Source organism: Triticum aestivum, chromosome 7A (genome assembly GCF_018294505.1).
Source record: "Triticum aestivum cultivar Chinese Spring chromosome 7A, IWGSC CS RefSeq v2.1, whole genome shotgun sequence".
In the NCBI taxonomy this organism is placed as follows: Eukaryota; Viridiplantae; Streptophyta; class Magnoliopsida; order Poales; family Poaceae; genus Triticum; species Triticum aestivum.
Window position 1 is genome coordinate 707,152,447 of NC_057812.1, and position 26,062 is coordinate 707,178,508.

Genomic DNA, 26,062 nt, shown 5'->3' on the forward strand with positions numbered 1-26,062 from the left:
TTTTATTTGGTTTTTCTTTTTCTTTTTTCCTTTTGTTCTTTTTGGTTTTTTAATTCATGTTTTTTTTTCAAAATCAAGATTTTTTCTTTTTGGTGTTAAAAAGATGAACTTTTTTTTCCAAATATGACGAACTCTTTTTCAGGTTTGATTTGTTTTTTCTCAAAATTGATGATTTTTTTTTTCAAATTCGATGAACTTTTTTTCAAAATCAATGAACTTTTTCCAAATTCAATGAACTTTTTTCAAAATTGATGATTTTTTTCAAATTCAATAAGATTTTTTCATAATTCCTGCAGATATTGATTGAAAGCTTGTTTCAATTGAATGAGCATGTGAACGAGAAGGGAACAAAATGGGATAAACTTTTTTTAAAATTGATGAACTTTTTTGCAAATTCAATGAACTATTTTCATAGTCGATGAACTACTCTCAAAATTGATAAACTTTTTTTCATATTCGATGTTTTTTTCAAAATTGATGACTTTTTTTTTCAAATTCGATGAACTATATTTCGAATTTAAGAAAAATGGATTTACTTTTTTCAAAATCGATGAACTATTTTTCAAAATCTAAGTTTTTTTTGAAATTCAATGATTTTTTTTCAAATTAGTAGAATTTATTAAAATTCCATGAGCATTTTTGAATTCACGATTTTTTGCCATTATTTTCTCTTTTTTTTTCAAGTCAATAGTTGACCAGTCAACTGATTAACCGCGACCAGTCAAACTACTCTCGAAGCGACTAGGGAGTGGACCGGTGAAGCAATCGCTCGCCTTACACGGGCCAGCCCAAGAGCAGGCGGCTATGAGCTCCAGCTACCTATTCAGGCGCTTAAGGCGCCGAACTGGAGCTCCCCACTAAGTCGACTTAAAGGCGGTAATATCAACGCAAAAAAGTAAACTTAAAGGCGGTAATAAAATGCATGGGTATTTTCGGTTCGTTCTACTTATCATATGCTTGTGGATTCAAAGAGGAGAGAGGATTGGTTGAAAAATCGGGGGAGTTGTTCTGATACAAGAGCTTCACAACAACATTGGCAGAAAGCTGTGGAGATTGGCAAAGAATTCTATCTCGACGGAAGAATTACTAAGGCTGCGACATATTGCAGATGATGACACTTCTTTCGTGTGCAACTTGGCAGACGATTCATGGCGTCATGCCTTGATTAACCGTCGGTTGTCCAAGTGTGATTAGGCTTTGATGGATGAGGATTTACTGTAGCACAAGTTAGCATGCAATCATGAAGATGCAAAACTATGGCTGTCCATCATGCAGGATTCCGTCAGTGAGCAAGAGTTTACAAGGATCCTAGTTACTCTATGGGCAGAAGACATGAAAGGAGGATGTTGTAGTTCCAAGACCCTTTAGTTATTCATGAAGCAAGAGAAGCAAATGACCTTGCTAGGGCTTCGGTTTCTTTGGCCACTGGTCGTTACCTCTGGTTACCCACCACTCCTGATGTTTTATTTGTACCGGATGTTATTGTCGTTTAAACAAAGTGTGGTGGTGACCCATTAAAAAAAACTTAAAGGCGGGGTAATACAACAATGCCAACCTGTTTCTGGCTAAACCAAAACTCCTAATTCGTCACTTCAAAAAATATTCTAGAAAAAACCCCTACTCCATATTAAGAGCAAGACCAACCAACGCATCCATGGTGGATCCGTCCTCTGCTTTCTTCTCACGTTGTTTCCTCATGTATCGCTCAACGTTGCATCCGGTAAAAGCGAGCCCGAAGGCTGTTATCATGTGTTGGTACTTGAAGTCGGCTCGCATGAACACCCTTACACCGTCGTCCAACGACAGCTTGCTCGCACCCCTCGCCGCGTCCACTTCTGGCCCGAGACCTACCGATTGGACCGGTGGCGGATGACCCTGCAATGTTTCAAGGAAATCAGAGAGTGTTTCTTTTTATTTCCTCCACAAAAAGGAAAAAAGAAGAAGAAAAGAGCTCCGGTCGGTTGAAGATCATGGCATGGGATGAGACGCGAACCTGAGGAACGTGGCTGGTGGAGAAGAGACGAGGACGAGGAGCTAGCGGTGGCGCTGGGCGGCGGGCGAGGTTCCCGCGGTGCAGGAGACGCCGGAGCACGGACGCCAACATGTTGTCTGGCGCATGATCTCCTGAACCTCTTGTTCCGTAGGCGTGATCTTCCTTCTTGCCCTGAGGGCGAAATACGCTGCTCGAGAAATTAGATAGGGAGTGCCTGGAACTCATTCGAATGAGAAATAAAATGGTCTCAGTCGAATGCCGTGGGTGATGACGTTGCACGTTATTTGTCGCAGCCCGATCACCTGGCAGACCGAGACAGGCTCCTCTCTCCCCCGCACAATTGGGTTGAAAACTTCTCCCTTGTTGGTTGTTGGTTGTGGGCCTTTGTGTTGTGTGCCTTTTTTGGGTTGTGGGAAAGGTTGTGGGATTTTTTGGGTTGTTTGTTTTGGGTTGTCACGAGAAAACATAAAGAGCCCGGGATACACACAAAGAGAGAAAGCTGCTCTGCTTTTCTCGATCACTTTTTCTTCCCAGGTGATCTCCCATGTCCCTAGGGTAAACCTAGCCCCCCAACCCCCCCAAAGACACATCCCTCGTCCCTCTTCTTCCCCCTCCCCAACCCTCCATGCCGCCACCCCCAACCTTTCCCCTCTAATCAATCAAAATTAAGGAGATGAACTCACTCAATTTGCTCAAAAACAGCAGAAAACTTTGAAGAACTCTGAAAAAGTTGGAGGAGAGAGAAGAAATACAGGGGAAGCTGCTCATGGATGCATGGAGAGGTCCAGGAGCAGACAACACTCACCAGGGTATGTTCCTCCTCCTCCCCCCCAGATCTAGTTCTGCTTTGTGTTGATCCTTACACAGGAAATCGAGTAGAACATTCAAGACTTAGAAAAATAGGGGAAAATAATTGATTTTCGTTGTGAATAAAATAGACAAGGGTTGTTTCTTACAGAAAAAAAGTTGTGAACAGAAATGTCCATACATGACAATTTTTGCTTTGCTTGCAGCTATATTTGATGCATATGGAGCTTATCTTCATGGTTCTCAGGTTAGTGTCCTGAAAAAACAGAAAAGTGATGATTGTTATCAAACTAAAAATGAATTTTGCACTTTGCTTTGCCTAAAAAGAGTCTCTGAAACTACACAATGCAGGGCACCCATATAAGCCAGCAACAACAATGGTTAAGTTCTGCTTCTCTGAATCAAATACCATATCATGCATACCCCTGGATGCAACACCTAGTGTATGTTGCTGCTGATGACAATACAATGCATGGGAATGATCAAAACAATGTAATGCATACATCTCTCTTTTGTAGCTACAATAATGTTGACAGCACAGAGGTATTTCCACCTTGCCAAAAAAAACTGTCTTTAAATAGTCTGAAAACACTGTTGTGCGCAGGTGAGCTTTCATACAAACCTGAGGGGAGACACTTCAAAGGGCAAGTCCACTCAAATGTCTCCACCACTCCAACACCCTGTAAGTATTTTGTGAAAAAAATCTGTCGTGACCAATAGAAGGGGGAAAAAGGCACCAAGACTTTGCTGATATTTTTCATAAAAAATGAATGAATGTGCAGGTAGATACCATGGTGCATGATGCTCCCATATCATACATGCAGCTGCTCCTTGCTGCTGAACAAGAGGTTCTTTGCCCATCCACCCCCCCTAACAGACTTGTCATATATGTTGATATATAGTAGTAAAATTCTTTTAACATAGAATCCCAAAAAATGTATAGTAATAAAATGTACTCTTTCAATGATATGTACATGCACAAAGAATAAACTGCTGTTGTCAGCAGTACAAAATCGACAAAAAAGTAACTGAATGGTGTTTTTACTTTTCAGGGGGCTAGATACGGATCCTCACAATCGCAAGAAGATCACCTAGTCCGTACTGAGGTAGGTTTTTTTGGATATCTGTGTCACACGAACAAAAATTGTGTGCATGTTGGGTAGAACTATGGAAAATTCTCTGATTGTTCTTTGTTTTTCTGGAAAAAAAACTCCAGAATGATATGTACATGATAACTGGGCGATATGGGAGATCATCCGAAGATACAGCCCGGCCTGATGCTCGTTCTGCAGATCAGTGTTTGTCTCAACTTGATACACAACATGAAGAAGAGGTGGAACCTTTTGTTGACAACCATTTTACAGAAAGCTTGAATGATTTGAACTGGGACAGAGATATGGAGATGGATGGAGGAAACAAAAACTGCTTGATAGATTCAACTGATAATCCTTCTGACAGTGATTCTGAGGATGATCTTCCTCCAACGTTGTTGCAAAGAAGCTCTGATATGACTGCTGTAACTGCTGGACAACAAGAAAATAGTGGTGCAGCTGATGAAGTTGAACAATTGACATAGGAAGATATACTGATTTTCCTTGAAAATGACAGTATAGTTGCTGCCCAGAGTTCTAGTCAGGAAGTGCGTAGCCATCACGTACCCCTTGTGAACATGGTCTTTGATACGGAGGATGCAGCTTACACCTTTTACAATGAATATGCCTCAATTGCTGGATTTTCTGTGAAGAAGGCAGCCCGCTTTTGTGGCAAGAAACAAGGTGGCAGTGCACCAACTCGGCTAACTTTCAAGTGCAATCGGTCAGGAAAAGTAATTGACGAAGAAGAACAAGAGAATAGGAGGAAGAAACGACGTGAGACAAGGCACCAAAAAATAGGATAAGAGCCCTATCGGAACGCGAGGAAGAAAAAAGCAAACACCATTGCAATAACAGGGTGTAAAGCTCAGCTCATTGTCGTGAAGAAGGATGAGAAGTGGGTGATAACAACCATAAACCTAGAACACAACCATGATTTGAGTCCTCACACAGAAGTGAAATACCTTCGTTCTCATAAGCACATGACAGAGGAGGAGAAGCTCCTAATCCGAACATTCAATACTGTGAAGCTACCAACAAGAAAAATAATGGCAATCCTAAGTTACTTGAGAGGTGGAAACACTCCTTATACCAAAAAGCATGTCAGCAATGTTAGGACAGCCATTGGCAAAGAGAGCAATCAAAATGACATGATGCAGGTGCTAACATATTTCAGGAAGAGACAAGCTAAAGATCCACAATTTTACTATGCGTTCAAGACAGCTAAAGTCTCTGATGAAGCAAGTAAAGTTTTGTGCATTTTCTGGGCTGATGGGTATTCTAGGAAGATGTACGAGCTGTACGGAGACTGCCTCAGCTTTGACACAACATTTAAGACAAACAGATACAACCTTCCATTTGCTCCCTTTGTTGGAATCACAGGACATGACCAAAACTGTTTGTTTGCTTGCTCTATCATTGAGAATGAAATAGCTGACACCTTCCAATGGTTGTTTGAGATGTTCTTGCATTGCATAGGTGGCAAATCTCCATCCACAATCATCACAGATGAGGATGCTGGGATGAAGACAGCTATCCCTCTAGTTTTCCCCCATATCTGTCACAGACGTTGTTTGTTTCATATTAAAAAGAAGGCCGAGGAAAAATGTACTAGGACTTTTGCTGCAAATAAAACCCTGCATGATGATTTCAGTGACATCATACACAACTCTCTGACGGTGACTGAGTTTGAGAACTTGTGGACACAGATGCTCCAGAAATACAACATTGGGCATGTGAAGTATTTCCAAATCATGTGGAAGAAAAGGAAAAGGTTTGTCCCTGTGTATTTCAAGAAGAACTTCTTCCCCTTCATTCACTCTACTGCACGTAGTGAAGGCACCAATGCCATATTCAAGGACAACATCACGTCAACTCACAATGTGATAAGCTTCCTACAAGAGTACCAGAAGATTTCAGAAACTATACAAGATAAGGAGCGGGAGCAAGACTCTATCACTAGAACAACTTCGCCAACATTGTGGGCACGAAGTGAACTTGAGTTGCAAGCTGAAAAAATGTACAACCGAAAGATATTTTATAGATTCCAACAACAGATAAAGTTTGTGTTGAATTTGCATGTTGAAGAGGTTGAGAGAAATGTGAAATATGAAGTTTACAAGACACCAATGCTAGCTGAAAAAGATTTCAGAACAAGAAGATTTGTTGTGATTGTGAACATGCAGCAACAGGAGTTCAGTTGTATTTGTGGGAAATTTCAGAAGGATGGCATTGTGTGCAGCCATGTCTTGAGAGTACTTTCTCATCTCAACATGTCTACGCTGCCAGAGAAATATTACATAGACAGGTGGAGGCCAAAAAATACAAAGGACATACGGGACATCCGTTTCAATGTTCCTTTGGAACTGACTGCTGGAAGTCAACACTTAAGGTATACCTTGCTCTCCAACAGGCTCAATGAGATGGCCTCAGATGGTGCATCAACAAACAGAAAATATCTATATGTTGTAGCAGAAAGTGAAAGGGTGCAACAGAGGTTGGATGAGATGACTAAAGAAGATGAACTTGCAGAAGCACAACAAGCAAATATTGACAAGGACACAACAGAGTTTGATGCAGGACCGCATCCTGATGGCTATGGGGACAATCTTCAGGATCCTGATGTTGCAGTATCAAAAGGGCGTCCAAAAAAAGGACGTTACAAAACTTTCATGGAAGGTTTACTATCTAAACAGAAGTCACATGCAGTCGTTGTGGGGAGCCTGATCACTATAAAAATAGTTGTACGGCAAGACCTGAAGATATCGATTTGGCTCACAAAGAAAAAGTCAGCCGCAAACATGTCTCAGGTTTCCCAGAAAAGAAACTTTTTCTTTTCAGTGTTAGCAAGTATTTTTCAGCATAAAAACTGGACTTGTACTTCATATGATTGATTTTGATGAATTGTTTATGCCCTAAAATTTTTGCAGCCTCTGCTGGGACATCTACAGAGAAGCAGCCAGCTCATGCAAAACCGAGCAAGAAGGCGAGAAAAGGAAACTGAGAAACTGGGTGCTACAAGTTCAAGAAGGCATTGGTCTGGTTTTTTGATTGTCCCTGCGAGCACTGAAAAAATGTAAAAATGAGCCAAGTGTGGTCCTCGTTCTGCCAACGAACAGAAACCAAAGAAAAGAACTATATGATGGTTCATGGATGATAGCACTTTTGCTATACTATTTTAAGAAAAATGCTGATGTTTCTATCTTTTATTTGTACTGTGAAAAAACCCAGGGAAAAAATGTTTCCCATGGGGGTAGCGACACTTACCTTACCCCAGTTGGTTACTTAAGGTTCTTGATCCACTTTTCTGCTTGTGCTGTTTAGCTATCTTCTGTCCAGTAAGAATTTTGAAAACCTACACAAAAGAAAGAAGGAGGAGAAGTGATAGAAACAAGAGGAGAAAAAACATGAAAGAAAATGTTCTGGTTAATATCTAGGCGGGGGAGAAAAATCGAACTTGAAAAAATAAAAAATAATCATAAAAACGGTTAAGAACCGATGTTTGATATTGATCTGAAAGCAACATTATACACATGGGATTGTTTTCTGGTTAATGACCAGTTTCTAAAACTATGCATATGACGGTAAAAAAAATCCTTGAGGCCAAAATACACGCACTGCTTTACATTTTGGATTCGCTTTCAGGTAAGAAAAGGAAAAAAAAGAAAATAGAAAAAAATTGTATCGTTCCTCCATGTACACTGGACATTTTGTCGTCTCGTTAACTTTTGGGATTGTTTTTCATCATCTTGCTGAAGAACCTTCTGGTATTGTTCTTCCATGTATGATAGAAATATTCTAGTTGATTGACCTGCTTGCCCATGTGAGGATGTACAAAAAAATGAACTAGTTAGAAACCTTAAAATGAGAGACAAGAAAAAGGATATTTGTTTATAGTTGCAAATGCAAAAAAACATGACAGATGGGAAAAATAGGGGAAAAGATATACAGTTCTGTATCACAAGTCCTTGACAAGTGTCTTTGCTTCATCTATTTCGTTGTGAGTGCTGAATAGTAGATCAACAGCAAGTCTCACGCGCGCATCTGGAACATCTTTTGATTGGAATACTGTCTGCAACTGGTTCCTTGCTCGATAATTTTGCATCTTGTTTATTGTGAAAATTCCACAATCATCGCTGTTTCAGGGGGGTGTGAGAAAAAAGAAAAACCAAGAGATGAGGAAAATCAATTTAAAAACATTAGAGGGAATAAAAATATAGTTGATATTTCATATGAAAAAATGGTATTGGAAAAAGTTGTTTATGATTTACCTCCCTACTTGTTTCGGTAATACTGGATATGCTGTTTGATATTGATTGAACCCCATGTTTCTCATGTTAGCATCACGCCACACTTTGATAAAGTTTGTTATCTGGAAAAAAAATCATATAATAAGACAACGAAATCTTGGGGGAAGAGAGAAGAAAATAAAATTCTCTTGATTTTCTTTAAAAAGGAAGGATGCATAACCATCATGTTCTTGATGTTCGTGTGGTAATCGCCGTTTTCTGCGTACTTTGAGTCAAGGAATATGAACTATAGTGCTTTCAAGTCGACGAGGAAGACGAACCAATGATCCTCATGAAGAGTAGGAAAGAACAACTATAACGAACAAGAAGAAAAAATAAAAATGTAGATGGAATTCAAGAAACCATAATTCAATGACTTCAAAAGTGTTTTGATAAGCAAAAAATGGCTTGAGACATTACTTCATTGCTCAGCTCTAGTCGTCTTGCTTTCCCTGCTCCGTGGAAGCTCCTTAGAACTTTATCTTTGAAAGATAGTCTCCCCACTTCAGTCCTCCACTTCTCCAAAAAGTACTCCTATTACAAACAAACAAAAAGAAAAGAAAGATAAAATTAAAGTTTTAACTAAAAAAGCGAGAGATAAACAAACATCAAAACAAGATTGTATTGGAACTCATTGCCGCCGTGTGGAAAAAGTAGTGCCTCTAGGATGTTCTGGGGTGGTTATCTCTGAATAATTTTCGACAGTATGCATTGATGACATATGACTCCACCCACCCTGATGGTTTGAATGAATTGCCTAGTTGTTCCAATGATACCCTGCATTTATCAATCTCAATTGCCCAGTAGTCCCTGCATTTTCATGATTTGCCCGCAGAAAAATGTCAGTGCAAGGGGGGAACTGCTATATACACTTCAAATGCACAAAAACAAGGAAGAAAAAAAACACACACACGAACAACTCAACAAAAAGTCGGTGGTCTGGGAGGGAAAAAAGTGTCCTAACCCTTTGTAGTAATTATTCTCGCTTAGGAGTAAGATGTTGTGATATAGATGAAGTTCGTATTCCATGATGGGCCCCCTGTCTTGGTCATAAGGCGAGCACAAAAATTTGCTTGGTTGTACTACCCTTTTAGGTGGTATATTTTCTTTGCCCCTAGAGCTGCTTGTACTCCCTAAGAAGAGTCTGGTGTTATAGTGCTCATCTGATCTATCAACTAAGTTACTGCAAGACTGTTTGAAAGGACTTTGACTGAGGATTTGGACCTCTGGTGATGCCTGGAAAAATTCAACAAATAAAAAAAAATATAAGTATGAAGCTATAGACATTCTGGGATCTTTTCTTTTGGACTTCAGCTTTTAGGAAAAACAACACAAAGAAGAAGAAAATACTTACACTGTTATGATCCAAGAACGTTATAGGGTTATCCTCTGTCCCATCAAAATTGCATTCAATGTTAGCTCTTTCTGGGAACATAATTCTCCCTGTCATTGTGGCTTCTGAGAAAAAATGCTGTATCAAAAAATGAAAAAAGAAAGAAATATGAGAAAACCAAAGAAATGTGCCTAGGAAAACTGTTAATGTAGAAAAAAAATCAAAAAAAATGGGGATAAAAAAAGAAAAATGTACTTTGGTGCGTGGGGGTCTGGTAGTCATTGTCTTGTAAGTTGTGTTCCTATTCCTAGGAGAATAGCATGTATGCGGCTCGTTCCACTCATTTCGAATGCTTGTGTTTGGTGATGTCTGTATCATTTTAAAAGCAAGAGAAAATCAAAGACCATGAATAAAAAAATGAGAAACATCTCATAAGAAAACAGAAACTGCTCAGCAGCAAAATGCAGAGAAAAAAATAACCAGGTCAATTATTCCTCCGTCTGGTGAAGTGCATCTTTGTCCAACACTTTGTTGCTGTTGCGCGCAATGTACAGAAAACTGTTGACACAAAAAGGACAGAGGATGAAGGTGTTGTTTGAAACCAACAAGGCAGAAAATTATATTTTTCTAAAAAAAGTGATTAAATAAAGAAATATTGAAAAGGAAAAAAGAAGATGAAACCTCGCAGCTCTTGATCTCTTGCTCTTGATGGTAGTTGCCTGATTCCTTTTCTTTCAATGTCTGGTGAACAATGATTTTCTTTGCATTCTGATTATTGACGCACCAAAGAAAACGAGTTAAAGACATAAAGTGTCTACACTAGTAACATATAACACATGGGGGCATATATTTTGATTTGATGAGGCTCCTTTCCTACGTTTTGCCCACCTCAATTTTTTTGTTATATTCCTTTGTTGTCATGTGCACAGGACGCCATAGCTCAGGCTCAGTTATTTCATTCCCGCAGTCATCCATATCTTCGAGTATATGACAAGTTGGCGTGTCATCATCATAGAAGAAGTACTTTTGCCTTGCTTTATCCAAGTAATCAGCCCAGGATTCGTCTTCGTTTCCTATAGGATTATCTATGACATGCTTGTTTGCTTCATGGTCATTTGCGTCATCCTCATCTATATTTGAGAAGCAAATGATGATCATCAGCTCCAAAAAAATGAAACAAAATTGAATAGTTGTTGCTGGTTTCTTCAGTTTTGAACAGAAAATTGGTGCAAAGGAAAAAGGATCATCAAAAAAGATAAAGGTACCTGCAGCTAATGTGACATTTATGTCGAAATCTATTTTGCTGCAGGACCCCTTCTGTTGCTGGTTGATCACGTTGGTGTCGTCTTTTTGCTGTCAAGAAAAAAATAACAAGGAGCATGGCATGTTAAAAAATAACAAAAGTAGTAAAAAGAAAAAGAAAGATGTTAAGTAACAAGTAGCTAGTTAAAACTTCTTACTTGGGAGATATGTTCATTACTGGATGTCTTCTGGCTCATGAAACCGGAAAAACTTGATGCATTTCCTTTCCCAGCTTCTTTGCTCTGAATCTGAGGTAACAAAGCAGTGTTGTCTGGTAGAAGTAAGTACTCAAAACTTGTCGTGCTCGCTGCTCTTGTTTCATTGATCTTCGCTTCTAGCACCTTGTCCTGCACTGTAACCTTGTTTTCTCTTCCTAGTCCATCTTCGATGCTCACTTCTTGGGGTGCTTTCACTGCCTCTGTATCATCTTTGTTTGTGTTCACTTGATCTTGAATTTCTTCTTGTGTGGTTATTGTCTCTTTGTTGTTGTGTTCTTGAAATTCTTCATTACCCTTGCCCATTTGATTCTGAAAAATGTGGGAGGTAAGTAGCAAGAGTTTTAAAAACGGACAATAAAAAGGGAAAAAGAACATGGGAATATATATCCTAAAAAAAGTACAGTAAAAAGATTCATGAACTTACATATGCATGTTCTAACTTTGAGCTCCCAATAACATCAACCCCTTCATCACTCTTTCCTTGGAATACTTCTTGCTCATGGCTCATTCTTTCAGTTTCAATTGAAGCAGGTGATTGTTCGCTGATTTGTTTCACCCTCTTAGTCCTTCGAAGTAGAGTCGTCGTTCCTACAAAAGGGAGCATAATTATAGAAAATAAAAAAAGAGAAAAAAGTAAATGAGTAGAAGGCCTGTCCAAATAGAATTAAAAAACAAATAACAGTGCTTTAAACACATGGTTGTAAAAAACGGGTTTCTATTTTGCAAACAATAGGATATTTACCCTCATCTTCTTCATAATCTCCATCTGAGTTTACTTTTACAGTAGATCCTGACCAGTGTTGGTTGCTCACTGTATTATGGCTCTTCTCGGATGACTCAAGTTCAAAGTTTTCTCTGAATCGCCATTTCTTGATGTCACTAATTCCAGGGTCTTTAAAAGCAAATTCTTTGCTTTCATGCAAGTGCTTACGTTTTCATCTTTCATGTAAAACTGGAATGATGTGTATATCTCTTCTTTCACCTGATACATGTGAAGAAACAAAAAAGTGAGAAAACGATGAAATGAAAAAAAAATCATAAATGCATGCAGAAAAAGAAAAAAAAGATTAGGGGGGAACCTCCTCGGGAAGAGAATTCCCCACTGTTCTGTCAATAGCAGCCCTTAAGTTTGAGTTCTTCGTTGTGCTGGCCCAACTGAATGACTCTTGAGCATAGGATGTTTCAGATTCATCTTTTATCTACATGTGTAAAAAAAGACCAAAGTAAAAGAAATTAAAGTTCTCTTAAATTGACCCTGGCCCAACAGAATATCTGCTATTCTGTTCTCTGTTGTTACATTAGAAACAGAGAATACAAACAAAGATAGAAATAAGTATAGATGAGAAAAACTTACTTTACTTGGTCTGTACATGCCATTTTGGTCTATGAGCATATCACTGAAATTTTTGACAAGACTGCCTTTCCATACACATATCGTTGGCATGATTGATGGTACTTGTATTGCTCCAAAGTCTGTGAAGTCAAGGAAGCGGACCTTGGGAAAAGAAAAAAAAAGAATAACAGATGTCAACTTGTTTTGATGAAAAAAAGGAAAATAAAGGAAAAAGGAAGACACAAAAACTATAAAATAGAAAAAGAAAAGAAAATGTACCGCTAGTTGGTATATGCAGCCTCCTAGTGTCAATGTCAAGCGGTTTTGCTTCGTCTTCTCTTTTTGATACTTCCTAATAGCTTGCAACAGCCACATGTGAGTGAACTTGCACCAATTTAGGTTTCTAATTTTACTGACATCTATTAGTGATCCCATATACTTGGTGCTTGGTTTAGTGTTTGAAGTTGGGCACAACACGGTTGACAGGGCAACAATCAGGAAACAGCGAATGAGCTGTTCGTCAGACAACTCTTCTCCTTCAATAATCTTGTTGCCAAAAAACTTTATTGTGGGCACTTCTGTGAGCCCGAAAAATGCAAGGAACTCTGTCTTCCCTGCATCGTCGACCATGCTAATGTTGATGTCCCCTGCCGGAATGCCAAAAACATGCAGGACACCCAGTGCATTTAGTGGTATGCGCTTCTTGTTGATGAAAATTGCTTCATCGTCAACAATGACCTTGTCTGCTATCCACTGAGCAAACGGCCTAGGCACAAGACAATCATCTAACTCCAGCATGTAACCAAAACCAGTAGACCTGATTAAGTCCACTTTGTTCTTGCTCTTGCAAATGCTATTCACGACCTCGGAGAAATATGGTATGCTGCACCTACTATATGCTTTACATACTGCATCGCCAAAATCATCGTGTGAAGTCGCTTCAGTTAGTCTTGGTCTCTGTGTACATCAAAAGGGGGAAATTAAAAAGTTTCACCCAAACAAAAAACAGAGTTATAAATGAATAAAATTGAAGTAGTATGTGACATAGAAATGATTACACACATGATAAATAAATTACGCGTGACAAGGATAACTAAAGTCTACCTTTATGCTCCCCTTTCGTACAATGGTCCGTCTTTGCTTCCTTTTAAAGCTCTTCACAATCTGATATAGTGATAAAAATAAGTACAAAAAATCATTGTGAGGAAAAACAAAAAATATATATATAAGAGGAACTTTGAATGTACAAAAAAAAAGAAAAGCTGAAGAAATGCAGGGGGTGGAGGAGGGGGGATGACTTCACCAAATTTTTTACTCCAGCACAAAGTAGTTCGTTGGACACATCAGTTTCAGTTAGGTCATCATTCCCATGGTACTGTTCGCTTTCGACATCCACTGTATCTTCGTCAATCTTGAAGATTTGACTTGCAGTTGTGTCATTCTTCTCTTTATCAACTGTTGGGCCCTCGGGTTGATCGATGCGTCCCTTATTCTCTTCATCATCTCCTTTAACATCCTGATCATGTGTTTTACCAACACAAAAAAATAACAAAAAAAGAAAAAAGGATGATTAGGCTACATATATATAATAAAAAAAACACAGCTGGTCTGTCAGTGTGCCATAATGCTAGAAAACACAGTTGCTCAGTTCATCTACTACTACCGGCTACTAGTAACACTAACGTGAGCGTAACCATCAAATTATTCCCCTTATGTCGACGCATCCCGCAGGCTCCACATGTACTCTTCTATTTTGATCGGTGTCCAAAAAACTAGCTTACATTCAGTTACTGACAAAACCCAAAAAAAACACAGGACCTTCTAGTGATTTTGGGCTTGTCTCCTGCGATTCTAACCTCTGCCTCAAAGCTGAATTCAGAAAAAAAGCATGTATCCTTTTGGAGTAAAATACACCCACAGTACCTGTACTATCCGTATAAAATCACTTTGGTCACTGTATTCTGGCAACTGCAAATTACGGTCATTATGCTAACGTTGCTTGCTCACCATACGGTCACTTGCGCCCGAAACGTACGTATTTGCACAGCTGGCATGCGATTTTTGCAATTACACCCCCCTTCCTCTTCCCCCTTCCCCTCCCACTCGTTCCCCATTCCACATCCTGAGAAATCCCTAGCTGGCAAATCGCGGCCGCCGTCTCAGCCGCGCGTCGTTGCCATCCGCGCCCACCCTCGCTTGCTGCCCCACCCCCACTCCACCACCTGCCTCCACTCCCGCACGCAGCCGGAGTCGGCACGCAGGATATCCAGCGCGAGCTTGTCCTCCGCTACGAGCTTGTCGACGACGGCCATGTCCAGCGCGAGCTCGTCCGGGATAGGTGGCCCGACTGCGGTCAGACTGTGAGGCGATTCTTCTCGCAGACCCCGGCGCATACGAACATCTTCTTCTACAAATGCATGAACCATAATGTGAGTGATTTCTGGCATCTTCTGCAAATGCATTTGTGTTGTTGTCTGAATTTGTTCATGGTTTTATATGCTTTTTTGAACAGCCAAAGAAAGGTGGTTGTGATTTCTGGCATTGGGAGCTCTCATATGTTCTGCATTTGGTGAAATATGGTCATTTGGGAAGGCATGAGCATCAAGCAGGGCAGGGGCATGGCCAACTCGCTGGGCAAGGGCATGGCCAACAACCTGGACATCTTCTGGTGCAAGAGGAAGGGATTAAAGAGATGAGAAGATCAGTAGTTGCAGTAGGAAATGAGGTTGTGGTTGTCTTGAAGATGATAGTTGCTTTACTATTTGCACTTGTTGTGTTGTGTGGAGTTGCAGTGTTAAAAATGTGATCTTTGTGTGTTGGGGAATAGGGATGTATCAAATAAGAGTATGATGAATGAATTTAACAAGATTGTTATTTTTGTGTGATGAATGAATTTTACAATTTGTCAAGTGATGAATGAATATCGATGCCTTCGAGCAAAGTCGTGCCCAGAATATGGATGTACCAAATAATGCAATTTATCCCAAACAAACTTTTGTCTCGACTCCCTTCGAGCATCACTAGCATAGTCAGATTCAACTTGCTTCATTACATATCAAGATTCAATACAGAAGCATTACAAAGTTGACATCCATACTCCACTTGGTAAGAGTAGAATGAAGTTCAACTAAATGCTCCATCTGAGCAACAAAATTAAGATCACCAGTAGTTTGATGAGCAACAAAATAAAGATCATAGTTTTTAAGATCACTACACTTAATGAACTAAAGACTAGAGGATGAACATTCATCTGAATTCATCAAACATGTTGACCTTGTGTTTTTTTGCTCTGTTGGACAATAGTAGAAGCACCCCTCTTTGCTTGTGCAGCAGCCTTCTTCTCCTCTGCTTCCCTAAGCTTTGCTTGTAGATGAGCTTCTCTCCTGGCAATTGCAACTTTCTTCTTTTCTTCTATCTCTGCTGCCATTTTCTGTGCTTTCTTTGCCTTCTCTTCTTCTCTCTTTGCTAGTGCTTCTGCTCTCTTCTTTGCCTTCTCTTCTTCTTTCTTTGCTAGCGCTTCTGCTTTCTTCTTTGCCTTCTCTTCTTCTTTCTTTGCCTTCTCTGCTTCTCTTCTAGCAAGCACATCAGCAGCTTGCTTCTCATGGGACTCATACCTTTGCTCTTGTGTTGCATCTCTCTGTGCAGCAAAGACCTTTTCTTTTGCAATTCTCATAGCTGCAGCCTTCGTAGCAAGGTATCCTGCTGTTGTTGAGGTGCTTGTTGTCCCTGTGCCAAGGGCTTCTCTAGCAGCAGTAATAAAAGAACAGTCTGGCAAAGGCCTAGGAGTAGTAGTTGTCTTTGGCATAGGTCTCTGAATAAATAATTCAAAGAAAACATGGTCATGTCTTGAAGCATATCATTATTGAGCAGAAATGAACAATATGAGACAAGTTGTAGTTAGAAATAGGTAAGTACCTGGAAAATCATTTCATTGAGCATATCATGAGTATACACAATAGATAGAGGAATTTGGTCATTGATATCCTACAGAAATAAAAACAAAACTGCTCAGCATCGTTGAAGTACATCTAGTAAATGACAAGAACAAGCATCAAGATTGATAGCAGTAGAACATAAAAACCTGAGTTATGACATGCTCATCCTGTGTATGTTGTGCCTCTTGCTGATCTTGAACATTTGGTGCTTCCTCTTGCTGTTCTTGAACATTTGGTTCTGCCTCTTGATCTTCTTCAGTAGTTGGTTCTGCCCTTCTCCTTCTCCTGACATGTTGCTTTGGGGCAGGAACATATGGGGGTATGCCAGCTTTAAGATCAGAACATGAACTCCTATTGTGTCCAGGTAGTTTGTAGTGCCCACAGTGGATAACTACACCATGCCTTGTCATTCTGGTTCCACCTCTCCCATCTGCAACTTCTTCAGGAGCCCTCCTCCTATTATGACCAGGATTTCCAACCTTCTTCACATAAAGAGGTGGTGCAATAGGACATCCATTCATCTTTGTCCGCTCTCTTCTATCTCTGCAAGGCACAATAAGATGAGAGTATGCCTTGTGGTAAGATTCAATGGAGTAACACTTGTGCACTAGCTCAATTGGTGATTTTCTTTCTCTTCTGCAGCATGCTATTGAGTGAGGGCATGGTATTCCTGTCAAATTCCACCTTCTACAGCTGCAGCTCTCCACATTTATCTCAACAATGTATGTGTACCCTCTGTCCTCCATAGAATATATGCCATCTCCAGCTAATTCAGCATAACATGTGTTAGCTAATTCTGTGTTCTTGTCTAGTCTTTTCTTAATCTTTGGGCAAATTGGAGATGTCCAGCTCAACATCTCTTCATTTTTTGTAACCATCCTAGTAGTTAGTTGTGCCTTAATCCTGTCTATCATAGAGAGGATTGGCAACTCTCTTGCTTCTAAAATGTACCTGCATTGCATAACTACACATATGAGCTCACTAACAATTTAAATATTCCCTAATGGCTTTCCTTAACATCTCTGGTGACTGGAATAACTGTCCAACTTTGAACATAGGATCATGCATATCTTCTGGCCTGAATGTATTGAAGTTGTGCTTCAGCTCATCCTCATCAGAATCTGGCATCTGAAGATCTTCCTCATCAGAAGAAGCTCCAATATCTGCAGCTTTCTTTCCTTTTACATCTATTACCACCTCTTCTATTTGATCTTCTAGAAGATCTACATCTCCATCAGATATAGCATAATCACTGTCCACAATTTCATCCCCATTTTCTGAATCACTAACTCCTCTTCCAGCATGAGAAAGACTGCCATCATCTACATCTGACTGTGCATATTCATCATGTTCCTCTTCCACAACATCTTCCTCCTGTTCCTCTTCCACATCAACCTCATCCTCTTCCTCAGCATCTGCCATATACTACTCAATTTCTTCCTCATTGAATTGCTCATCACCTTGCCCCTCTTCCATGTTCTGCCCAGCCTCCTCTGCATTGTCATCACCTTGCTCCTCTGCCATATTTTGTTCAGACATTCTCTCTGCAAATTTCTCCTCTTTTACTTTCCTAGGACTGATCACATGAGGTAAATCATTGACAGGAAAGACCACAACATCATCCCATTCGATACTCCTGTAGCTCTCATCATGGTCAAGGAATAACTGAATTTCTTTATGTCCAAAAACTACACAAGCACTAATATTGTCACAAGCTTCCTGGGAATTCATTTTCCTAAGACCACCAGTCTTAATTTGCAACCCTGGCAAACACCAATATACATCCAATCTACCTGCCATCTCATAGCCTAGATCTTCAACTATCCTTTCCAATTCAGACATGGTCAGTGTCGCAGACGGCACATAATCATACCAAGCAGTTTTTCCATTGCAGTAACTCCTGTAGCTACCTTGGCCAACAAAGAAACCACCATGATTTATGCCTAGACTGCACGGATAATCATAATTGTATTCCTCTGCAAAATAAAAAAACAGAGCAAAAACCCCTCTTTTATTTCAGAGCAACAAAGGAAAATCATTCATCTAGCCCTAACAATCACTGCAAAATCAGCAAACTAACCCTAACTACAAATCCCCTCTTTTATTTCAGAGCAACAGAGGAAAATCGGCAAAACCGCCTCTTTTATTTCAGAGCAACAGAGGAAAATCGTTCATCTAACCCTAACAATCACTCGAAATTGAGACTCCTACAAAGAGACGCGAACCGAAGGGTGAAGAATTCGAGAGTGCTCACCGTATGCCGGCGTCCGCGCATGATCAGGTCGATGGAGGAAGGGCTTTGGCTCGCTGCTGCTTCCTCCAACATCCAGCGAGTCGAGGGCGTCTTTTGCTCCGGCCGACGAACCACCTCCGCCGGTCATGGTAGCCGCCGCGACGGGAAACCCTAGCGTACAAGCAACGCGACAGCGATCGCCTGGGCTCTCTCCGCTCCCCCTTTCCTCTCTTCTCTCTGTGCAGAAGTGGAATGAAGCCACGCGGCCGATGTTGAATGGGGAACGACTGAACGAGCTAGGGATTTGATGGTGGGAGGGGGAGGGGAAGAGGGGAAGAGGGATAGGGGAGGGTGTAACTGCAAAAATCGCATGCCAGCTGTGCAAATACGTACGTTTCGGGCGCAAGTGACCGTATGGTGAGCAAGCAACGTTAGCATAATGACCGTAATTTGCAGTTGCCAGAGTACAGTGTTCAAAGTGATTTTATACGGAGAGTACAGGTACTGTGGGTGTATTTCACTCTATCCTTTTGCATAGGAAAAATGATGATTAGGGTACAAAAATACAGAAACAAACAATAACTACTGCTGAAGATTTTGTGCACATCCCCTGTAGTCATGAACATTCAACGGATAAAAACTGGGCGCAAATACTGACGAACAACAAACAAACTTTGTTGAACTACCACAAATTATCTCTCTTATTTTGTCAAGAGGAAGACCGCCCCAACTTGATTATAGTTCCAAAAAGGACTGTTTATCTGACTCTGTACATCCCATGGAGTGAGAGAAAAAAGTTACTGAGTTTCCCAAGCTGTTGAACACACATATGCAGCAAAGTGTGTGTCCTGCATGACTTTCGAATGCTCTGTACCCACAGAATCAAAACTGAAAAACCAAAAAATACCCACATCGATTGGCTACATAGTAGGCGCATCTACCTATGCCTGATTTGAACAAGAAAAAATCTAAATCTCCTATAGACGAAAATGAACATGTGGATTAACAATGGTGATTTTGGTGCCTAACACACAACCGTGCCCCCACGCAGAACACAGGAATAATCCCCTGGGCATCCTGCTATTTTGGCAAATCTCTGTTGCGATTCAAACCTCTCAGTACATGATAGTCACCGTAACCACAAAATTCGTGAAAGCTAGAGGCGAATCTGAGGTTATAAACGGAGGGATTTGACCTCGGCACACAGCTGCGGGCCGGATTTGGTACGGCGGCGGGGGGCTGGGGAGGAGGGGGTCGGGGGGTAGGAAGGAACCTGCTCCTCTGCGCGTGGCGACCCTGGATTCTTGCCCTCGCCGCCGGGCATCTCGAGGCCGGCGACTCCGGCCGCAGCAAACCTTGGATGAGCGGGCTCCCGTGATGGACCTTCTCTCGTCCCTCCCCTGTCTTCCTCTTCTTCTATCTGATTTGAAACAGTAACCACACCCACCAAAAATGAGGACGGCTCTTTGGAAAAGAGACGTTAAAGGAGGGGCCACCTGCCATAGACATTAGGATAAAGAAAAAGGAAGAACGATATACAAGAACTAGTGGCTTTATTACTATTTTCATCCTTAGAAAATGATTACATATGTGTGTGAAAAAAACTATATAACTATGATATATGAAAAAAATATTGACTACTAACAACCATCTAAAAAACGCTAAAAACAACAGACGACCTGTAAAAAATGATTAAACACAGTTTTCGCCGTCACTGACAAAACACTGCCCTTGACCCCCCGGATGTGGTCACATTATACATCTTGCAGGTGCACTTGGTTGTGTTGAGTTGCAGTTGCGGTCGAATTGTGGCGATTGCAACTACTAAAAAAAGAACTGATTTCATCTGCGCCCATATCCGTCCGCCCCGACCCTCGGTCATGGTCGCAATAGATGTTCCGCAGTTACGCTTGGGTGTGTTGAGTTTGCGATTGTACTGAGGATGGGGCGGTGATTCCCATCATCACCGACAAACCATCCCGACCCCCGGTTGTGCTTGGGTGTGTTGAGTTGCGATTGCGCTCGGGTTGGGGAGGTTGCAACTACAAAAAAACTAACAAAAAAAAACAAAAATGGAAAAAAGAACCGAAATCGGCGCCAACAGCCCTCCGCCCCAACCCCGGTTTGTGCTTGGGTGTGCTGGGTTGCGATTGCGCTAGGGTTGTGTTGAGTTGCGGTCACATTATGTGTCTTGCAAATTGCGCTTGGGGTGTGTTGAGTTGCGATTGCGCTCGGGTTGGGGCGGTTGCAACTACAAACAAAAAGAACCCTAAACAAAAGAAAAACGGAACCGATTTCATCGGCGCCGATAGCCCTCCGCCCCGACCCCGGCTGCGTTTGGGTGTGCTGGGTTGCGATTGAGCGCTTGGGTTCGGGCGGTTGCAACAACAACAATATCAAAACCTGACAAAAAAAGAACCGAAATCGGCGCCGACAGCCCTCCGCCCCAACCCCAGTTGCGCTTGGGCGTGCGTTCCAACTACAATAAAAAAACCTTAAAATAAGTAAAAGAAATGGAACCAATTTCATCGGTGCCGACAGCCCTCCGCCCCGACCCCCGTTTGTGCTTGGATGTGTTGAGTTGCGATTGCGCTCGGGTTGGGGCGGTTGCAACAACAAACAAAAAGAACCCCAATCAAAAGAAAAAATGGAACCGATTTCATCAGCGCCGATAGCCCTCCCCGCCCCGACCCCCGTTTGCGGTCACGTTATATGTCTTGCAATTGCGCTTGGGTGTGTTAAGTTGCGATTGCGCTCAGGTTGGTGCGGTTGCAACAACAAACAAAAAGAAACCTAAACAAAAAGAAAAACGGAACCGATTTCATCGGCGCCGACAGCCCTCCGCCCCAACCCCCGGTTGCGCTTGGGTGTGCTGGTTGCGATGGCGCTTGGGTTGGCGCAGTTCCAACTACAATAAAAAAACCTAAAAATAAGTAAAAGAAATGGAACCAATTTCATCGGCGCCGACAGCCCTCCGCCCCGACCCCCGGTTGCGCTTGGGTGTGTTGAGTTGCAATTGCGCTCGGGTTGGTGCGGTTGCAACAACAAACAAAAAGAACCCTAAACAAAAAGAAAAACGTAACCGATTTCATCGGCGCCGACAGCCCTCCGCCCCGACCCCGGTTGTGCTTGGGTGTGCTGGGTTGCGATTGCGCTTGGGTTGTGTTGAGTTGCGGTCACGTTATGTGTCTTGCAAATTGCGCTTGGGGTGTGTTGAGTTGCGATTGCGCTCGGGTTGGGGCGGTTGCAACTACAAACAAAAAGAACCCTAAACAAAAGAAAAACAGAACCGATTTCATCGGCGCCGATAGCCCTCCGCCCCGACCCCGGCTGCGTTTTGGGTGTGCTGGGTTGCGATTGAGCGCTTGGGTTCGGGCGGTTGCAACAACAACAATATCAAAACCTGACAAAAAAAGAACCGAAATCGGCGCCGACAGCCCTGCGCCCCAACCCCGGTTGTGCTTGGGCGTGCTGGGTTGCGATTGCGCTTGGGTTGGGGCAGTTCCAACTATAATAAAAAAACCTTAAAATAAGTAAAAGAAATGGAACCAATTTCATCGGCGTCGACAGCCCTCCGCCCCGACCCCCGGTTGCGCTTGGGTGTGTTGAGTTGTGATTGTGCTTGGGTTGGGGCGGTTGCAACAACAAAGAAAAAGAACCCCAATCAAAAGAAAAAATGGAACCGATTTTATCAGCGCCGACAGCCCTCCCCGCCCCGACCCCCGGTTGCGGTCACGTTATATGTCTTGCAATTGCGCTTGGGTGTGTTAAGTTGCGATTGCGCTCGGGTTGGTGCGGTTGCAACAACAACAAAAAAAGAACCCTAAACAAAAAGAAAAATGGAACCGATTTCATCGGCGCCGACAGCCCTCCGCCCCGACCCCCGGTTGCGCTTGGGTGTGCTGGGTTGCGATTGCCCTTGGGTTGGGGCAGTTCCAACTACAATAAAAAACCTAAAAATAAGTAAAAGAAATGGAACCAATTTCATCGGCGCCGACAGCCCTCCCCCCCGACCCCCGGTTGCGCTTGGGTGTGTTGAGTTGCGATTGCGCTCGGGTTGGTGCGGTTGCAACAACAAACAAAAAGAACCCTAAACAAAAAGAAAAATGTAACCGATTTCATCGGCGCCGACAGCCCTTCGCCCCGACCCCCGGTTGCGCTTGGGTGTGTTGAGTTGCGATTGCGCTTGGGTTGGGGCGGTTGCAACTAGAAACAAAAAAGAATCCCAAAGAAAAGAAAAAATGGAACCGATTTCATCGGCGCCCACAGCCTTTCGCCCTGATCCCCAATTGCATTCACGTTATACGTCTTGCAATTGCGCTTGGGTGTGCTAAGTTGCGATTGCACTCGGGTCGGGGCGGTTGCAACTACAAAGGAAAAAGACCAACCAATAAAAAAATGGAACCGATCTCATCGACGCCGACAATCCCCCGCCCCGACCCCTGGTTGCGGTGACGTTATATGTCTTGCAATTGCGCTTGGGTGTGCTGACTTGCAATTGCGCTTGGGTTGGGGCAGTTGCAACTACAAAGAAAAAAACTACAATAAATAAAAAATGGAACCGATTTCATCGGCGCCGACAACCCTCTGCCCTGACCCCTGGTTGCGATGACGTTATATTTCTTCCAATTGCGCTTGGGTGTGCTGACTTGCGATTGCGCTCGGGTTGGGGCGGTTGCAACTACAAACAAAAAGAACCCCAATCAAAAGAAAAAATGGAACCGATTTCATCAGCGCCGACAGCCCTCCCCGCCCCGACCCCCGGTTGCGGTCACGTTATATGTCTTGCAATTGCGCTTGGGTGTGTTAAGTTGCGATTGCGCTCGGGTTGGTGCGGTTGCAACAAAAAAAAGAACCCTAAACAAAAAGAAAAATGGAACCGATTTCATCGGCGCCGACAGCCCTCCGCCCCGACCCCCGGTTGCGCTTGGGTGTGCTGGGTTGCGATTGCGCTTGGGTTGGGGCAGTTCCAACTACAATAAAAAAAACCTAAACTATTCTACCAGAACTAAAATTTCACACTCCCGATGGACTCTCGGACTCGTACCAACGTGCCAACAAGGCAGTACAGTTGCAATTCCAACTGAATCTAAACTATTCTACCAGAACTAAAATTTCACATCTAAACATTGAGTAAAGGTATAGGGTTCCTTTGCCTCCCGCCGGGGCGCCGCCGCCAGTTCGCCTCGTCTTCGGAGGCCTTAGAGCCATGTCGGCGTGCCGGCGGGAAGGCTCCGTTTTCATAAGTGCTTTTGAGTTTAATTAAGGTTTGTGTTCCGTTTAAAAAGACGAGACGACGGCGGCTACTTGAAGATGGAATAAGATTCTTCTTGCCTAGCCCCCGTCATGGTGGCGTATCTAGCACCGTCGGTGGGCATGTCGAGGTCTGTCTCCGGCGGATCTGCCTTTGATGGATTTGCTCGGATCTAATCGTAGTTCGTCTATGTTTGCGTTTCTTCCGGTTGGATCTTTGCGATCTAAGCTACTCTTCATGGCAGCGGTTACTGTTCTGCTGCGCTGGTCATATGGGGCCTTAGCCCGACGACATTCTAACTGTCTACTACAAGAAGTTTTGCCCGGCTCTAGCGAGGGAGGGGCTATGACGGCGACGCGCCTTCGGGTCACATTAGTGCTTGCACTCGTCGCTAGGTGGTCTACGGATCTGGATGTAATTTTTATCATTTCTGGTGTTCGTTGTACTGGCATGATTGAAGATAAATAGATTGAAAGTTTTCTCGCGCAAAAAAACAAAACACTTAGTAAAGGTACATTTACCCTTTTAGATGGATCTAGAAGCATGGCACGCTGAACACTAAGTTCATTTTGACGGATCCAAGAAATAAGAAAACACAGAGGAAGGGTTTGGAGGGATGAAATATGATCGTTAGCACTAGTAGAAAAAGGGTTAAACGTGAAGCACATTAGTGCCAGTTTGTAAAAAACCCGGCACTAATGTGATCAATAGTGCCGGTTCGAATGGCTATGCATTAGTGCCAGTTCGGAATGAACCTTTAGTACCGGTTCGTGCCACGAACCGGTACTAAAGGGGTGGTGGCAGGCTGGCGTCAGGCCATGGCCCCACGAGCCCCTTTAGTGACGGTTTGTGACACAAACCGGTACTAAAGGTTTAACCTATAGTACCGGTTTGCGTCACCAACCGGCACTACAGAGTCTTAACCTATAGTCCCGGTTGAAGACACAAACCGGCACTGTAGGGCAATTTTCAAACTCTACCCCCCCCCCCCCCCGTGTATCGCCATTTCAGTTTTGAAAAAGTCAAAAGAAAATGATAAAAACTTCAAAAAATAAAATCCTTCGAGAGGTAGTTATATTATTACATCTACTAGTTAGGAAAATTTGAAAACTTAAATTTGGACATGTTTTGCAAAAAGTGTAGGGAAAATGTAAAACGACTATAACTTTTGCATGCGATGTCGGAAAAAACGTATAATATATCAAAAAATTCAGCACGAAAACTGAAAACTGAAAAACCAAAAAATACCCAAATCGATTGACTACATAGTAGGTGCATCTACCTATGCCTGGTTTGAACAAGAAAAAAATCTAAATCTCCTGTAGACGAAAATGAACATGTGGATTAACAATGGTGATTTTGGTGCCTAACACACAACCGCGCCCCCACGCAGAACACATGAATAATCCCCTGGGCATCCTGCTATTTTGGCAAATCTCTGTTGCGATTCAAACCTCTCAGTACATGATAGTCACCGTAACCACAAAATTCGTGAAAGCTAGAGGCGAATCTAAGGTTATAGACGGAGGGATTTGACCTCGACACACAGCTGCGGGCCGGATTTGTTACGGCGGCGGGGGGCTAGGGAGGAGGGGGTCGGGGGGTAGGAAGGAACCTGCTCCTCTGCGCGTGGCGACCCTGGATTCTTGCCCTCGCCGCCGGGCATCTCGAGGCCGGCGACTCCGGCCGCAGCAAACCTTGGATGAGCGGGCTCCCGTGATGGACCTTCTCTCGTCCCTCCCCTGTCTTCCTCTTCTTCTATCTGATTTGAAACAGTAACCACACCCACCAAAAATGAGGACGACTCTTTGGAAAAGAGACGTTAAAGGAGGGGCCACCTGCCATAGACTTTAGGATAAAGAAAAAGGAAGAACGATATACAAGAACTAGTGGCTTTATTAATATTTTCATCCTTAGAAAATGATTACATATGTGTGTGAAAAAAACAGTGGCGTCCTCCTTTCCTTATTTCACCGGAGAAGAAAGGGAAGTGGGAAGAGAGAAAGGAAGGGGGGGGGGGGGGGGGGGCGAACCGCCTTTTTCCTTCTCCCAATTCGGCCTCCTGCCATAGGGGGGGGCACCCCTTGTGGGCTGGTGTGCTCCCCTCTCTTGGCCCATATGGCCCATATATTCCCCCCGGGGTTCCGGTAACCCCTTCGGTACTCCGATAAATACCCGATACACTCCGGAACACTTCCGGTGTCCGAATACTATCATCCTATATATCAATCTTTACCTCTCGACCATTTCAAGACTCTTCATCATGTTCGTGAT

General features: G+C 42.6%; 2 protein-coding genes, 1 long non-coding RNA gene and 1 pseudogene across 3 annotated transcripts; 3 read left to right on the forward strand and 1 right to left on the reverse strand.

Moving 5' to 3' along the window:
* Positions 1-2,582: 2,582 nt before the first annotated feature.
* On the forward strand, positions 2,583-4,380 carry LOC123149548 (uncharacterized). The gene is made up of 7 exons (XM_044569232.1): positions 2,583-2,802; positions 3,007-3,047; positions 3,152-3,292; positions 3,405-3,482; positions 3,583-3,648; positions 3,853-3,906; positions 4,017-4,380. Exons 1-7 carry the CDS (start codon positions 2,760-2,762, stop codon positions 4,374-4,376), a joined length of 783 nt encoding a protein of 260 aa, XP_044425167.1. The 5' UTR covers positions 2,583-2,759; the 3' UTR covers positions 4,377-4,380.
* Positions 4,381-4,834: 454 nt separating this feature from the next.
* Positions 4,835-7,091, forward strand: LOC123149547 (protein FAR1-RELATED SEQUENCE 5). The gene is made up of 2 exons (XM_044569231.1): positions 4,835-6,701; positions 6,822-7,091. Exons 1-2 carry the CDS (start codon positions 4,875-4,877, stop codon positions 6,969-6,971), a joined length of 1,977 nt encoding a protein of 658 aa, XP_044425166.1. The 5' UTR covers positions 4,835-4,874; the 3' UTR covers positions 6,972-7,091.
* Positions 7,092-7,385: 294 nt separating this feature from the next.
* Positions 7,386-25,589, reverse strand: LOC123149549 (uncharacterized; annotated as a pseudogene).
* LOC123149550 (uncharacterized) lies at positions 14,471-15,240 on the forward strand. The gene is made up of 2 exons (XR_006474747.1): positions 14,471-14,795; positions 14,879-15,240. It is a non-coding gene; the product is annotated as an uncharacterized lncRNA (long non-coding RNA).
* Positions 25,590-26,062: the final 473 nt, after the last annotated feature.

Excerpts from the sequence above, each read along its gene's own strand:
- LOC123149548 (XM_044569232.1), top strand. The coding sequence starts at position 2,760 with ATGGATGCATGGAGAGGTCCAGGAGCAGACAACACTCACCAGG. Across the intron at positions 3,483-3,582 it reads CTCCACCACTCCAACACCCT|GTAGATACCATGGTGCATGA; the intron begins GTAAGTATTTTG and ends ATGAATGTGCAG. Across the intron at positions 3,907-4,016 it reads ATCACCTAGTCCGTACTGAG|AATGATATGTACATGATAAC; the intron begins GTAGGTTTTTTT and ends AAAAAACTCCAG.
- LOC123149547 (XM_044569231.1), top strand. The coding sequence starts at position 4,875 with ATGACAGAGGAGGAGAAGCTCCTAATCCGAACATTCAATACTGTGAAG. Across the intron at positions 6,702-6,821 it reads CAGCCGCAAACATGTCTCAG|CCTCTGCTGGGACATCTACA; the intron begins GTTTCCCAGAAA and ends AAATTTTTGCAG.